The sequence below is a fragment of the Equus caballus genome, chromosome 6 (assembly GCF_041296265.1).
Source record: "Equus caballus isolate H_3958 breed thoroughbred chromosome 6, TB-T2T, whole genome shotgun sequence".
Lineage (NCBI taxonomy): Eukaryota > Metazoa > Chordata > Mammalia > Perissodactyla > Equidae > Equus > Equus caballus.
The window spans coordinates 19,455,910-19,473,096 of NC_091689.1; the positions used below are offsets into that span (position 1 = coordinate 19,455,910).

The 17,187-nt window shown below is 45.7% G+C and overlaps 1 protein-coding gene across 33 annotated transcripts in view; it reads left to right on the top strand.

Moving 5' to 3' along the window:
• The window catches only part of DIS3L2 (DIS3 like 3'-5' exoribonuclease 2), a 344,867-nt gene that overhangs the window by 299,885 nt on the left and 27,795 nt on the right, over window positions 1–17,187 (top strand). For all 33 annotated transcript variants that reach the window (XR_011439882.1, XM_023642560.2, XM_023642568.2 and 30 more), the window contains one exon: window positions 2,058–2,137. Coding sequence is in view for 32 of the 33 variants with exons in the window: in XM_023642560.2 (XP_023498328.1) it covers window positions 2,058–2,137 (80 nt within the window). In the remaining variant the exon portion in view is untranslated. The remainder of the gene's footprint in view (window positions 1–2,057; window positions 2,138–17,187) is intronic.

Sequence of the window (17,187 nt, forward strand, 5' to 3'; positions counted from 1 at the left end):
ATAGCCTGAATCACTATTTCAAATCAAAGGATTTGAAAATTTCTGAGCAGTGCAGACTTTGAAATGGACTAAATGAGTATAGGCCTGACCTCAGCTGCGAAGAGAAAAGGATTATTATTAATAGATTTTTAAAAATAATTATTTTCTGTTTTACTGAAAGAGGGCTGGGAAGATCCAAGCAGTGCTCTGTAGGGAAAACACGCCTTTGACTTGAAGTTCTTGGCTTCCTGATGGTAAAGAAGGGCTTGTTTCTGTTTTTGTATTTTCCTCTGGGTCAGTGAGAGGATAGGCCATTCCTGTGAGCTCGTTTTCCTCTACGGGAGAGAAAAATTGTCTAGCATCTAATGATGCAGGTCATTAGCTGTGTTAACAGCCTTGCAGTTAAAAAGAAAAAGTTATAATAATGTATCTTCCTAATGTGCAGTTAATTTTAGTTAAAATTTCCCTGGTGATTTTAAAACCCAGGGCATTTGTAAATCCCCTAATTGGCTCTGCCTTTGGAAATGTTAAAAGTGCCATGACTGACTCAGCCCTAGCAGGACACATAGAACCTCACTGAGCTCTGGCTTCCCAGCGACACAGAGTTCTGCACTCCCCTGAGGGCTCCCCTCCAGAAGCCAGAAAGAAACCAAGACTTTGTTACCAGAGTGCTTGTTCCTGATCTTCCCTAATCAGAGAAAGCTGCTGAGTGCCTGAAAGTTAACATGTCCAAAATCAAACTTTTAACTCCCTACCTATCCCCAAGTTCAGTCTTCCCACTCAGCAATGGAACAACCACCTGCCTGGTTGTTCAAATCAAAAACCTGAGCCCTCCTGGATTTCTTCTTTTCCGTCCTTGCCACTCCCCAGCAGTGATTCCATCAGCATATCCTGTCAATTCTGCTTCTAAAAATTGACTTCCAAGATAGAGCTCAAATTGTCCATTTCTCTTCTTCTCGCCTGCCCGCCCTCCAGCCCCAGTCCCCATCACCACTCACCTGTGCTACTCAGTAGCCTCCCACAGGGCTCCCACTTCTGCTCTTTCCCCTACAGTCTGTTCACTATGCAGTAGCCAGAGGGATCTTGCTAAAACATACTTTGATCATGTCATCCACCCCTTCCTTAAAACATGTCAAAGGCTCTCCTTTGCTGTTAAGGTAAAGGTCAAAAATTCTAACATGGCCAACAAGATCCTACATGTTCTGCCCTGGCCTTCCTCTTCAGCATCGCTGCCCACCATGTTCCCCGTATATGGCGAGTTCCAGCTCACCGGCCACCCTTCAGTTTCTGGAACTGCTGCACCAGGGCCTCTGTCCTTGCTGTGCTCTCTGCCAAGGAGAGCCTTCCTCTCTCCCCATCATTCCCTCCTGCAGTCTAGGTAACCCCCTCCTCCTTCCCTAATTCCCAGTCTAGGTCAGGTTATTTACTTCTGTGGAAACACAGGAATTTTCTTCCTGCTTCAGAGAACCTTTTGTTGTTATTTTTTTAAAAGCTTCAGTGCATGGTTGTGTTTCCTAGTTGTTATTAGTTCTCTATGTGAGCCACCACCACAGTAGGACAATTGACAGGTGGGTGATTTGGTTCCAAGATCAGGAAACAAGCCTGGGCCGCAGCAGTGAACAGCGCCAAATCTTAACCACTAGACCACCAGGGCTGGCTCTCAGGGAACCTATTTTAATTTGAAGTCTTATATGTACATATTCATTGTGTGATTGCGTAATTGAGGTCTGTCTCCTCTACTGCACTGTAAGATCATGAAGAAGGCCTGTCTGCTCCTGTTCATTCTACTTTCCCCATCAGCTGGCTCAATGTCTGGCACTAAGTATGTGCTTAGTAAATGATTGGTTGCATGCTGAGTGAATAGATAGAGTCTTGATAACATCCTCATTGATGACAGTGTCCCTGTAAGGCATGGGCTCTTCCCAGAGGTGGCAGGCCCAGGTTTTCCACAACGCGTCATCTGGAGGGAAGTATGATTTTACTTGATCTTTTTTTTTTTTCTCTTGGCATTTCAGCTGTCAGAATGAATAGAGCATGCTGCCCAAAACTTACTTGTTTTCTGTTCTCTCTTTATTCAGCTAAAGCTTGCTTTTACTCTGGACCATGAGACTGGATTGCCTCAAGGATGTCACATCTACGAGTACCGAGACAGCAACAAGTAAGCCACTCGGTGGGAAAGCATGTCATCTCTCCACGTCCTGCAGGGGTAGCACCTAGGGACTTTCTTACCGTGGGCTTCCCGGACAAAGTGATTGTCAGGAGGGGAATCACACCTTTTGCAGCTATACTAGAAAATAGCTGGCACAGAAGTCTTTCTCCTGTAAATCTCTTTTGCCCCTACATATAGGACTTGCAGTACTTGTGTAGGAGGAGTTGTGGTGTCTTAGAAGTATATTCCAAAGCAAACCTTCCTTCCCAGGCTCCTGCTTTCCTCTAGACCCTCCCCAACTTTGTCTCCAGTCGTGTGCTTGCTAATTTGGTCCACTGTGTGCCTTCAGCTTTTGCTGCAGTTCTGTCTGACAGTAGCTGTCTTTGTAGGTTTTGTTGTGATCGTCTACCTTGTGAATTTTATAGTTGAGGGATTTCTGGGTACTTACAGAGACTTAAGTAGGTGGCCTTGTCAGAAATGTGGCACCTGGCATAGTTTTATGACACCTTCTTTCTTCATCACAGACTGCCTCCTTGACTGCGTATTTTTGTCTGTGAGACAGTGGCAGTGGTGGTGAGTGAGGCAGAGGGAGTATGCCCTGATGATGACAGTGACGATGAGGATGATGAATGATGATGTCAGCCTCCGTTGAGCACCTACCATGTGTTAGGCACGGTGCAGGGGATATTATGTTTGTTATTCCATTTAATCCTTACAACAACCTAAAGAGTTTTCTTTTATTACTGTTGAATTTGTGGAAGCTGAGGTCTAGGGAACGTAAGTAACTTGCTTAAGGTCACTTACCACAGTTGTGTGAGGCAGAGTCAACATTGTCACGTTTACTCAGGAAAAAGAATAGATGAAAGACAGTTGTTGTCCCAAATTGCTACTTTTGGAAACCCAAGTCGCTGACGAGAACAGTCCCAACCCGGACTTGAGGACTAATTGTTTAAATATCCAAGCTGTTTAATTTTACCCATTGGAAGAAATCAAATAGGCACATGCCAATGGGACTGTACATTACCTTCCAGAAGAGAAACTCATGTCTTCCTCCAGAACTCTTGCTCTGTTATGGGTGAAGCTGGGTTACTGGGTGCCTTCATGACCAAATCTCCATTTGGACTACCTTCAAGGCATTATCACTCTTTGTAATTTATCTTTAGGAGGATCCCATAGTAAGCTATTGTGTATGTACCTTCAGTCCCACCAAATTAATCATTTAGGAAAGGCTGACAATGCGTCCTTTGACACCATCATTCCTCCTCTTTGATGGCACCATTTCTGGAAGACAGTTCCAGGGTTTCTAGGCCTTTGTGTCAGAAATGCCATCTCAGCATCTCATAATGTTTAATTCAGCAGAGAAGTAGGGCTTGACTTCTGTGGGATCAGGGACTTGCAGGGACAATTGAGCGAGTCCCTTGGTGGCAGGGCAAGCATCTCTAGAGAGTAAGAGAAACATAAGCCATAAGCTGCTTGGCATGCCGCTCTGCCACCCTCCTTGTCAGCACTCCCTGGGTTGGTGCTTGCTGGGTGGCAGTGGATGGCAGACTGCACACAAATTGTGGCAGTAAAAACAGATCTTTAGGCCAAGGGATATTTACAGACTCCAATTCTGACCTGACTCTCTGCTCTAAGGAAAGAAGATTGGCAGAGTTTTTGTTCAGTGAGAGAAGGGCACTGGCTCTTCTTCCTTTAGGTTCATATCTTAGCAGGTCAGAGGTCCAGTGACAACAACAACTCAGATTGTCTTTGAAGCTGAGAGAAGAAAATAGCCTAGCTCTGTTTCTTGGCCTAACTCCCAACTCCTAGCATATTATCAGAGTAAGCAATGTAAGAGAATTTAGAGGCTGTGAAAATTGATAAGCTTTGGCCTCCAAAGACCTGTTAAAAAAGGTGTTTGTGTAGGAAGCTGCATAGAGCCATGATGTAGGAAAGTATGGCAATCAGATGCCTCAGTGACCCCTCCCTACGGTTCTCTCTTGCTTCTCTTAGAGGCAGTCTTGGGGTTCATTCTCAATCTGTGGACAAATTTCCTAACCTCTCTGATCCTCAGGTTTCTTCATCTGTTAAGAACAGTGGGACTGATGATACCTTCCAGGTATGATTGTCATAGAGATTGAATGATATCACATGTTAACAACATCCTCACCGCCCTAGCATATAGAATGCCCGTGGGAAGTGTGGATTGCCTCTCCTTCCCAAACAGAAAAATCATCTCGTGATTTCTATGCTGTTTTCCCAGTGCACTCAGGGCTGCATCCACGAGCTGTGTCTGCAGGTAACAGAGTATTGAGTAGGGAAGAGGCTGGTGCACACACCTTTGACAGCCCTCAGCTGTGTGTAGTACACTCTGTCCAAAGGCAAACTCCTCTCCCCACTTGTGAATTGTGAAGTGAGGCACGGAGAACCCCATGAGCTTCACAGTAACTTTCTCCTCTCCTTCAGGCTTTGCCCTGTCTGTTTGCCTCTGTTCACTTTTAGAGTCATTTCCCCTACAGTGCCCGAATCCAAATATTACCGTAATAGTGGTGTTGTGGAGATGAGGCTATTCTTCCCCAGGTCCTAAGGAGCCCATGTTGTCTCAGCCAAGTAACATGAAGGCAACAGCAGCAGAGAGATAAGGTTCTACATACGAAAGAAATTAGCTTGATATCTGAACATTAGTTTGGTACAATTAATTATTGAAACTACTGCTTTGATCTGGGTATTCCCTGCAGTGTAATTTGTAATCATTTTGGTATTCTCTCTGCCAAATTCAATCCGTCAGCAAAGTAGTTGTTCTGAATAAGTACTGAGGCTGTTGGACGGTTCTCCCCCATGGTCTTTTCTTTCAAATGGAGTGGGCCTGAAAATAGGCACTCTGCTTCTATATTCCCCGGACTCTTACTAGCTTCCTTTGCTGGAACATCCTGGTAGCCCCAGTCTTGGGCTCTGTATCATCTCCCTCACCTTCTACATAAAGGGGCTCATATCTGCCTTTGGGCTCCTGGAAGGATAGGCCCTGAGACTTGTCCATCTCTGGTGGGACTTGGACCCTGCCTCCTCTTGGACTGGAGGGCACAGTTCCCAGGTAAACATTCTTAAAGCTCTGAGGTCGTTAGAAGAAAGAAGCTGCCCTGTTGTGCCTTGGGTTAGATTAGTAAAGCTCTTCACCCTGAATTATTCTGTCAGCCTCCCAAAAGCTGTTCAAATCTGTATGTAAGAGATGTGAGGTCTCTGCCTCCCTCCACCTCCAGACAGATAACTGCCAGTCATGACTCATGGACCTGAGGACCACCTTCTTTTTCTTTGTTGCAGAAAACTTCACCTACCTTTAATATTAAAACCAGTGAATCGGGGACTGATTGAAAGTTATCTTTCTCAAATTAGAGTTTGGCGATCTCTTCGTAGGGCAAAGAACAAGCTTAAAATGGCAACTAAGTGATTCGTGAGAATTCATTTAAGTATTTATTAAGCCCCTGCTCCATACAATGTGTTGTGCTGGGCACTAGGGAGACAAAGATAAATTAGACCTGGTCGGTGACCTCAAGGAATTTATATAAATAGCAGATTGCACTGCAGCAGGGATGATGTGTGCTTCAGTGGTGCTGTGCGAGCAGGGATGAGGAAAAGGACTACTTCCAACTTCAGAGCAACTGCCTGGATGGTAGTACCCTTCGTTGACCAGAACTTTGTCCAGAGTGCTCCCTTCTCTCCATTCCCACTCCCACCCTCCTCACTGCCAGGGCTGCTGAGCTGCTTTGTACACTGTTCTTTTAGCTCTTTGACCTCCAACGTATCCTCTCTGCAGCCTGAGGGAGCTTCACATGTCTTCTCATTCTGGTTGCTTTTAAGACCTGATTTTTGTCTTTGCTGTTCTGTGGTTTTACTACATCATGTAAAAGAGTAGAGTCATCTTTATTATATTGCTTAGAACTCAGTGTCGTTCTTCTCATTTAGAAATTCTTGTCTGCTTGCCCTCTAATTCTCTCTAATCTCTCTGTCTCTGGAACTCCTCTTAGAAACCTACCATCTTTTCTGGTTTTCCTCTCTTTTTTCCATCTCCATTTCTGCCAGTGCTGCATTCTGGGACACTTCCTCAAAGATGTCTGTCAGTTTATGAATATCCTCATAGCTGTGTATAATCTGCTCTTTAATACCCCTTCCCAATTTCAGTGTTTAGTTTTTATTTTTAGTTTTTAGAAGTTCTATTTGGCATTTTTTAAAATCAGCCTATTGTTTTTTAGTGTCCTAGTTTTTATTATGGTTTCTATTCCTTTCATCTCTTCAATTATTTTGATTATACGTATTCTATAGCCTCTTTTAAATTGTTCAATTACTTCTAGTTCTAAGGGTACCAGTTCTCCCATGTGTTGTGTCTGTAGACTCGCCTTTATGGTGGTTCATTTCCTCACATGGTTTGTTCTTTTTTGTCAGGAGATCATCTTAAGCAGAGATTGTTTTTATTCTGGGAGTCTCATATACCCCAGGTTGTGGATGTGTCCTTTCATCACTTTTCCATTTGTTCTCCCAGGAGTTGGGGAGTTCCATAAGTCTTGCTAGTTTGATGTTCACCTCTTGGCTTAGAATTCTTAGAACCTTGGGCCAGCCCTGTGGCATAGTGGTTGGGTTCACACTCCACTTCGGCAGCCCAGGGTCACTGGTTGGCATCTTGGGTGTGGACTTAGCACCACTCATCAGGCCATGCTGAGCTGGCATCCCACATAGAAGAACTAGAAGGACCTGCAACTAGGATATACAACTATGTACTGGGGGGCTTTGGGGAGAAAAACAAAAGAATTCTTAGAACCTGGGTGTGTACATTCAGCCTCCACACCCACATGTAGTACAGGCTTGGGATCTCCATTCTGCAAAGGAGACACCTCCGCTACACGCCGCATACATACATTCCTCTGGGCTATGAGAAGGGTCTTCCTGGTCCCTGTTCGAAGACCAACAGCCCCTCCTGGATCCTGGCTTTAGGCATGGCTCTCAGTTCCAGTTCCCTGGCCAGGTCTTCTACCTCCTGTGGGCATTGAAGTCCCAGCTTCTGTAACTACAGTCATGCGTTGCTTAATAACAGGGATACATTCTGAGAAGTGCATCTTTAGGTGATTTCATCGTTGTGGGAACATCATAGAGTGTTCTACACAAATAGCCTGCTACACACATAGGCTATATGGTACTAATCTTATGGGACCACCATTGTGTGTGTGGTCCATCATTGACCAAAAGGTTGTTGTGCAGCACATGGCTGTGTATCAAAGTCTGATAGTCCCAGCCCCAGTTGCCATGGTAGATTATGGCTTTGATGTAGTTTCTTCTTTCAGGTAACTGGGAATTTTCCTTTCATTCTTCCATGCTCAGTTACATATTTAAATTATTCTTTTGGTATATTTTATTCAACATTTCTATGTGTTTGTGTTGGGAAAGAGGTCTGCATCAGTTCAGTCTGCAATTTTGTCAGAACCAGAGGTCTGAATGAACTTTTTTACATATGAATCTGATTACTCACTCATTCAAGAAGCACAGAGAGAGTTTCTGTTAGGTCCCAGTGCAGTCCTAGGCACTGAGGCTGCAGAGCTGAATTAACACTCACATGGGCCTCAGAGGCTCATGGGCTAGTGAAAGGCACTGGGCATCCATCACCAGCAAGACGGCCCTGTAACTGGGCCCTCACCTGCTCCCGTGTACCCTACGTTCCATGTTCCATCCCTACCAGACCACCTCGAGTCTCCCATGTGCAATGTGTCTCTGTGTGACCGTGGCATTCCCTGTTTCTACAACACCGCTCTTTCCCACAGTCCTCTCCTCATCCAGGTGGGTAACCCCTACTTGTCCTTTCACTCTCAGCTAAGTGTTACTTCTGGGAAGCCATTCCACATCCCTCACGACCATCACTAAAGGCTGAATAGGTGAACCTTCTCGGTGGTCCTGTGCCACACCTGTCTGGTTCTGCTTCAGCGCTTGTCACAGTGCACTTCAGGCATTGGTTTCCTTGTCTGCCACCTCCACTAGGCTGAGGCCTTTTAAGGTCAGGGCCTTGCTTTGTTCATTTCATTCCCCCTGGTGCCTAGCCCAGGACCTGGCAGATAATGCTTGATGAAGGGAGTGGGGGGAACGTAATTTAGTCCTTTTAGAGCGGGAATGAGGAGTCAAATCTCTTTCCAACCTTTGTCTTTTCATTTGTTGTGGGATTATGAGGATTAAATTACTCATGACATCAGGGAAAACTGTCCCCTTGGATAGTTTATGAATTCTGAAGAACTAACATGTAAAAGAAAGAAGCTGTGAAAATTTGGTTTAACTCTGTAAATATACTAGTAAATATAGTTATTTACCTCAGTGCCTACCACTTTTTGCCTGATAGTGAGGCATAGTAATAATTATGAAGAACTTTAAATGTGCCAGACTTGCAGAAGCTGTGTTTGATGTCGAGCCCACACTTCGTTCATGACCTCTAGAGCTCTGAGCCATGTGGTAAGAGTGATAGGAGCTGCTACCTTCTGAGTGCCCGCACCTCGCCAGCGCTGGGCCAGGGGCATACCCAGGTTATTTGTAGCTCCAAAACTGTTCAAGACAGATCTTAGTTTTGTAGTTTTACAAATTCCAAAAAGAAAAAGACTAAGAGTCAGAGAGGTTTACCTGCCCAAGGTCACACAGTGGTCAAGAGCAGAGCGTGGATTTTACTCCAGCTCCAGCAGATTCCAAGGCATGTGTTGGGCTTCACACTACCTGCCTTTCTCTCCACAATTTAAAGCTCGAGGGAGTTGTGATTCTAGCCTCTTGGAGGCAGGCCTCCCCTGGACGCTCTCTGTCTGGGAAATTCTGGGATTCCTAGGCCCTCTGGACCCTGGGTGGGTGGACAGCCTGGTCTGGTAGGACAAACTTCTGACTTGTCATCGTAAATCTGAGTTTGATCAGTCGTTCTCTGTGGGAGGTCGTCATCTGTTTGTGATGCAGCCCATCCATTAGGAACATGAATATAACAATAGATCTCAGGGTTGGGGGAGAATGGAATGGAATGGAGTGAGGGGATGTGTGATCTGGCTGTGTCAAATGGAAAATACTTCAGAGTTATTGAGTGTGCTTACCCTTAGTACCTGCCTGAGTGGCCAGTGCAGTGGGTCCTGGCAGACCCAGGCTCCAGCATCTCTTCCCCGTGCACAGCTCTGCCTCGCCCTGGTCCAGTCTCCCTTGACACCAGCAGCCAACTCCCCCACCTCCACCTTACTCTCGGGACAGGTTAGTTTGCTAAGCTAATGAAACGAAATCTTTTGTTTTTTTCCTGCCTATCTAAATGACTCATTTTGGCACTTTGAGCCCATATCATCAAAACAAATAGCCAACCTCTGGAGGTATCAGAGAGCGCTTCCCCATGGGATTAATTTTCCTCAGCTCAGTGCCTTCCCACCGTCATAAACCCACACTGAAGGAAAGCAACACTGAAACCTTCTGGAGGAGAGGGCAGTTCTGGTCCTCATGTCCTCTCCTCTCCGCACCCCATGGGCACCTCGTAGCTCAGGTCACTGGCCTTTTCTGGCAACAGCCAGAGCTGAGGCAGGGCTGGGAGCCTCCAAGCCCATCTTGATTCTTTCCCTCAACCTCTGAACACATAGTCCTTTCTGGACCTGAGGGCTTCCCAACATGCTGCCCTGCACGGTGGGGGACTGGCCTGCTCAGTAACCCCTCAGTCTTGGGACACGCTCCACACAGGCAGATCAGACCCAGAGGACCAAGCTTAGGATCACACTGGGATTTTCTTTCTGTTGTTTTGTTCCATCATGGAGGATGCACTGGGTCAGTTCAGGTCCACTGACAAGTAGACTCTCAGACAGGATTAATGTGTGAGAGATGTGTTAGAGGAGGAAGGGAGAAATAGGAGCAGGTATAAGACTGCGGATGGTGGCACTGGCCTGTGAAGGAGAGGGACAAGGAAAGGGGGCTGGCTGGCAGAGTCTCAGCCTGCAGCACCATTCCAAGAAACTTTTAGTCAAGCCAGTGGAACGTCCTCAAGCTAGAGTTGCTTGATGGAGGAGTCTCCTGCCCATGGGAGTGGGCCTGTCTCGGGTTTCCTGCCGTGCTCCATTGCCTCTGGGCACAACCTGTGCACATGCCTTGCGGATCCAGAGGGCCGTTTGTCTGAATGAGGCCAGCCTTGTCATGGCAGCCACAGTTTACCCCTGGCACTGCACAGATCTGCTTCTCCATGCCGGTGTGGGGAGCAACTTCTCTGTGGCTCCTGTGGGCCTCTCTTCCCGAGAAGGAGCTTAGAAAGGAGACATTAATGAGAAAAACTACCACCTCCATTACCATGGTGGAACTCGGGGCCCCAACTGGTCTTCCCTCTCCCCCTTCTCCTCAGTCCATGCAAAACTCTTCTCCCCACTCAGCAAGCGCGTCAGCAGGTCTCAGCAGCTTAGCTGCTGATGAGACCCAACCTTCATTGTGAGGTTCTGAGCCCTTGGCTGTCATATCTTTCTCAGGCCAGGGTTGATGCATATGTCTATCTTTCTGTTCACAGTGGGGCAAGGGAGCACCAGGAGATTGCCTTGGGTTCCACACACCTCCCTCCCTGCCCCTTCTCTGATCTTGGTTCATTATCCCCCGGTCCTGACTCCTTCTCTCATCTGCTGGCCCTTGGACACACAGAGTCCAAAGAATCCTAGCAGTAGCCATCACTGGTAGTTCAGACGGCCCCTTGCCATGTTACCTCTGGCCTCTAAGACCTCAGGTTCCGTTATCCCCATAGGTGTTAATGAGCCCAGCTCTGTGACCCCCTCTCCTGCTGTCCTCTCTGTCCTGCAAAGAAGAGCCAACACCACACTCCTTAACTATGCTGGTATCCCTCTCACCAGCACATTTCTGATGACCCTGGTGAAGAGGGTGTCCTGTGGGCCCTCCCACAGAACATAGGCCTCTGCTGGGTCTTCTGGACTTAGCAATACCTCCATTCCAGCATGGCTCCTTCCCTCAGCCTCTCTTCCTTCCTCTGCTCTCTGCCAGGGCAATTCATGCCTTTCCACTTTTTTCAGCCTTACCTGTCACTTTCTCCAGGCTTCTAAGGACCACCCCAGCAGTGAGTTTGCCCCATCCCCTGGGGTCTTTGCCAGGATGCTAAATCCCACATCCCAAGAAAATACCCCCAAGTCAATGAATTCTTGCTCATCTTATTTCCTGTCCTCCCTGATCAAGCCCGTCAAACCTTGCTAACTAATTCTTCTCACTCTTGGTAAGATAATCTCTTTCCTCCCTTATCAGGCCCAGCACACCCCCAGCTGGATTATCCTGGCATTATACCCTAGTTCGGGGCCTGGACGCCCCAGAAAGGAGGTAGAGGATGCTGCTGAGGAGAGGGGAGAGACCTCTGTAAGTCTTTCAGTGCAGGGGTATTGCCAGCCTTCTGAGAGAAGCATAGGCCACCTTTTGTAAGCTACCAAAGAGGTCCTCTGGCTCTCCCACTTAGCCTCTAACTGCTTGTGGAGAGCCCTCAGTCTGTCATAGTCCCCCTGCTGGTATTAACACACCTCACAGTAACCAGCCAATTGCCCAGTCCTGGTAGACTGCACCTCCTGGGCTTTCAAATGCTTGAATCAACACAAAATCAAGCAAAGACTTTTTCCCAGGTCGCCACTGGTGAATCTTTGAGCAGTTGGGCCACCACTTTGTGCCAAGGACTCTCCATGCTCCACATACCACTCAGAAGAGCATCTCCTTTACCCACCAGGTAGTAAGTGAGCCAGTCCCCAAACTCCGTCTTTCTACCTGTTTTCTCAGATCCACTCCAGTGCCACTTGTGTTAGTTCAAGTTTGCAGAGAAGCAGATAGCAGAACAGGATTAGAAGGGGAGAGAGGAGGAGAAGGCAAAAAGACAGCCTTCAGACCTTGATATAGATGCAGCCTCTGTGGAGGGGGGGGAAGGAGGAGGGCCGGGTAGGAAGAATCTCAGCCTGGAGCTCAGTTTTAAGAAAGGTTCAGCCAGGCTGATGGAAAGTCCTGGAGCCATAGTCACTTGTTGGAGGAGTGTCATGTCCTGCAGGACCCTCTGAGTGCTCCATTGCTGGCTGGAAGCAGCCCACGGGAAGTGTGGCCTAGGCACAAATCCAGTAGTGGGTCAGAGGGGCTGCAGCTTGGGCCATCAAGCAATTTATGCTCCCGTGGCAGGAAATCTGAGAGGCACCTTTTCATGGCCACCACACTTGAGTGGGAAAGAGAGTAAGTAGGGGCTCCTGTGTAAAGCCCTGTGTTTAATCCATTTCTCCCTCTGCTTGGTTCTTATCCTCTTCCTTCACCTAAATACGCAGAGGGAGTATTTCCCAGCAGCCTTGACACTTCACACCAACAGTGGCACTTCCCAGTACTTTGGAAATGGCACTTTGTGTCTGCACCTTGGACCTGACGCCAGTGCCTCAGGCTAGGCAGCCATGTTACTTGACAGTGTGCAGACCTCCCATGGACACTGCCAGGTTGGAGTGAAGAATGCCTTCTTGGTCTCGGTGAAGCCCTTAGTTAGGAGAAAGGGGAGCTGGAAATCATGGGAGAGGAGGGGTTTGGGGAAAATTGGAGGCAACACAACCAGAGAGAGGTGCCAGAAGTGACCTCATGGGAACTTGCCCGCAGCTGTAGCGTGCATGTTGGAGTTGGCCGCTTACAGAGCAGGTGTGAGCTCACCATTTTCCATCACAGCCATTAGTGTTGGGCATCGGTGTGATGCAGGCACAGTTCTTGCTTAAGCTGCGGGAATTGAGATGGTGATCAATGAAGGATATGCTTCTCCACCTTCCACGCCATACAGAGAGATGGTGGGGTGGCTCTTTATTCCCTCCCATTGCCTCACTTCGTGCAGCAACAGTTATGATATCCTGGCTGCCAAAATGCAGTGTTCCATTTGACCTTAGTTTTCCCTATGAAGAAGAGAAAAGAGTATAAACACTCCCATTTTACAGAGAGGGAGAGCAGTTCCCTAAGAGGTCCCCTGCTGTAAACAAGAGGCAGAGCCAGATCCCACCTCAGCCACGTGATACACTCTCGGGGCAGGGCTCGGAACAGCTACACACTGGTGGTGCTGAGCTGCCCTTCGTCCAGGGCAAGGAGGGCAGCAAGGCCTGGGTCAGTGCGGCTGCCTCCTGTGTTGCTTATGTCACATTTGGGTTACAGTCACTTAGTCTCCCACAAATGTAACTCAACCCACGTGTGACAGGGCAGGGAGAAGCTCTTAATCAGCTGTTCTGAGTCAGCTGATTAGTCAGGAAAGAGTTTTCCCCACCTACTGGGAGAATGGGGGAGGGATGGAGCCTGAAGTGATATTTTAAGGTGCTGCATTGCCTCAGCGGAGATTTCCTATGCTGCTGGGCCAGGGTGCTCAGCCCCTCCTAGAAATCGCTAGGCCCTCAGCTCCTGCTGACATTCTAAGCCCGTGAACTGATCAGAGTGAGAAAATATGGAAGTCAGCAACAGTAGGAGATTGTGCTGGCCAGAGATCAGAAGCAGATACATCAGCACACACGCACAGGCACACTGGTCCATGTTTCAGCGTGTAGTATGACTTAATATCCACTCCACTATTTTCTTCCATAGTGTGCACACTGGAAAATAGATATTTACAGTAAACTCACTTTGTAAAACTCATTTTTGAACTATGAAATGCAGAGAGAAAATTCACAAATCATATGCATCTATTTCACAGAGTATTAGAAATGAACACGCCCATGGAACTGTCACCTAGATTGAGAAATAGAACATTTTGGCACCCCAGGAGCTTCCCTCATGCCCCCTCTCTCCTCCCAAAAGGAGTCCACCATCATAACTTCTAACACTATAGAGTAGTTTTGTCTGGCTTTCAACTTTACGTACATGGAATCAGTCTATTCTCTTTTGTGTCCGACTTTTTTTCTTTAAGCATTGTTTGTGAGAATTCATCTTTGTGACTTCATCTAGCTGTAGTCCATTAATTTTCATTGCTCTAAGACTTTCCTTTGTATGAGTACATCACAATTTATCCAGTCTGCATTAATTCAATCAACATTTGGTTTATTTCCGTTTTGAGGTCGTTATAAATAATTCTACGTGTACATGTCTTTTGGTGTACATGTGCATGTATTTCTTCTGAGTATGTACCTAGGAATGAAATTGCTGAATCATAGAGAAAATATCCACTTCAGTGGATACTACCAAACAATTTTCCCAAGTGGTTGTACCAGTTTAACACTTTCACCAGCAGTGTATGAGATTGCATGTGTTTATTAGCCATTCAGTAGAGTGTCTTTTCAAATTTCATGCCTATTTTTCTACGGGTTTTCTGTTTTCCTCTCTATTCTGGATATAAGTCTTTTGTTGGTTATACATGTTACAAATATCTTCTACTCTATAGCTTGCCTTTTTACTCTCTTTGGTAGTGTTTTGTTGAACAGAAGTTCTTCATTTCATTATAGTTCACTATATCAATCTTTTTCTTTATGGTTAATTCTTCTATATCCCATTTAAAAAATCTGTATCAAAATCACGAAGACATTTGTATTAGGGATCTCCAGAGAAACAAAACCAATAGGATATGGATATATATATATATATATATATATTTATATTTGTATATATAAAAGGAGATTCATTATGAGGAATCGGCTCATGTGATTATGGAAGCTAAGTCCCACAATCTGCCTTTAGCAAGCTGGAGAACCAGGAAAGCTGGTGGTGTAATTTAGCAAAGTCCAAAGGCCTGAGAACCAGGGAAGTTGATGGTGTAAATTCCAGTCTGAACACAGGAGAAGATGAGATGACATGTCCAGCTCAAATAGTGAGACAGGAAAAAAGGAATTAATTCGTCCTTCTTTTGCCTTTTGTTCTAGTGGATGTTGCCCACCCCCATGGGAGGGCAATCTGCTTTACTGAATCCACTGATTCAAATGGATTCAAACCAGAAACACCCTCACAGACACACTCAGAAATAGTGTTTAATCTGGGCACTCCATAGCCAGTTAAGTTGACACATAAAATTAACCATCAGAATTTTCCTACATTAGCTCCATTGTATTACCTTCTGTATTATATACCTATAGTCTACTCAGAATTGCTTTTTTAATATGGTAAAGCAAGTTTCATTTTTCCATATGGATATCTAATTGATCCAGCATCATTTGTTCAAAAGACTTTCCCACTGCTCCACAGTGACACCTCTGTCAAAAATGAAGTGCCCATATCTGCATGGGTCTGTTTCCACACTCTGCTCTGTTTCACTGATCTGTATGTCTTTTCTTGTGCCAATAACACACTGTCTTAATTATTGTACTTTTATTAAAAGTCTTGATATGCAGTGGAGCTAGGCTTTCTACCTTGTTTGTCTTCTGTAAAGGCATCTAGGCTATTCTTGTCCCTTTCCATTTCCATATAAATTTTAGCATCAGATTGTCAGTTGCCACACACATGCTCACAAACTTGCTGGAATTTTTATTGAGATTGCTTTGAATCTATAAGTCAATTTGGGAAAAATTGACACTTTCATGATACTGAGTCTTCTACTCCACGAACATGGTATATCCTGCTCTTTATTTAGGTCTTCTTTAATTTTTCTCAGTAATGTTTTATAATTTTCTATGTAGAGGTCTTGCTCATCTTTCATTAGATTATTCCTAGATATTTGATATTTGCGGTACTATTTTAAATGATATTTATAAATTTCATTTTCTCTTTGTTGCTTATATATAGAAAGACAACTTATTTTTATTGACCTTGTATCCAATGACCTTGCTAAATTTATTTATTAAATTTAAGTAATTTGTAGATTCTCTTTTATTTTCTGTATACCAGTTGTGTCATCTGCAAATAGTGAGTTTTGCTCTTTCCTTTCTGATTCTTATGCCATGTCTTTCTTTTTCTTGCCTTATTGCACTGTGCGGTGTTTAAAGGAAGTGATGGTGGCAGGCATCCATGTCTTGTTCCTGATCTCAGAGAGAAGGGTTTTTACCACAAACTCACTTTTAGATTCTGAAAACTTATGCTGGAATTTCCTTTTGTGTACACTTGATTTTACTTTTCCCAAGATGAGCTTTCAGTTTGGGAATACTTTTAAGTTTGAAATGTGGCAGTGGTAGTTTGTGGGCCAGGAGCTAGACAAGTGGAATCCTATTTTTCATTTAAGGGAAAAGGAACGGATGTTTATCACAAAACTGCACCTCCTTATTTTAACCTTCTGAGGGAGGTTTTGCCTTGTCTGTCTTACAGAAGGATCTCGTGGCTGATACAGCTGAGCAGGGATTCAAACAGATCTGTCAGAGCCAAAGCCCAGGCTGTTGTTAGCATTCCCGATTCCCTGGTAAAATATTGGATGTGTAACCCCCAATGTTACAGAAACCCGACTTTTGTCATAAAAGTCAAAGAAAAGAGTTGGTAAACATACCTCAGAGATATGTTTAGTATCTTCTCCTTCTCCCCCTCCAGATCTCCTTATATCCCTGTCATCTGTTCCATCCTACTTTCTCTGATTTCTGTTACCATGGAAGCAAACGTGGGCAGCAGTGAGTCTCACACTGACAGGAGCCCTCCTTCCCTACCTGAGACCCTGAAGGGCTGCACCTGTAGCTCTCCTGGGCCACCTGGTGGAGCCACCCACGAGGCCCAGGACAAGGACTTCCCTGGCCTCTGCTGCCATTTGGCTCTTGTCTGAGGTCGAGTGGGTGGGAGGTGGGGATTAAGGGCATTTCTGCCAATCAGGCTGCTTGGGTCATGGGTAGAACTCTGTATTTTTAAGCCCTTTACAGTACCAGCTGTCCCAGGATGAGGATTATGAATCCTGTGCAGATACACAGAATCTTTCTGCTGAGATTTAGAGGGAGGAAGGAAGAGTGCAGGGAGGGCCTGAGCCTGAGCCTCAGTGAGAATGTCCCCTGTTATTCTCATACCCTTCTTTGCAGCCCAGATAACTACCCAAGGATGACCCAAGAGATTTCCCTGCAAGACAGAAAATTCTAGGGCATCAGGAACTCTTGAAACTAAATACCTTGAAACTCTCAAAGACCTTATAAAAGAGAGTACATGTTTCCTTGGTTGATTTAACACAGGGTTACATTAAGTAAACAACTTTTTTT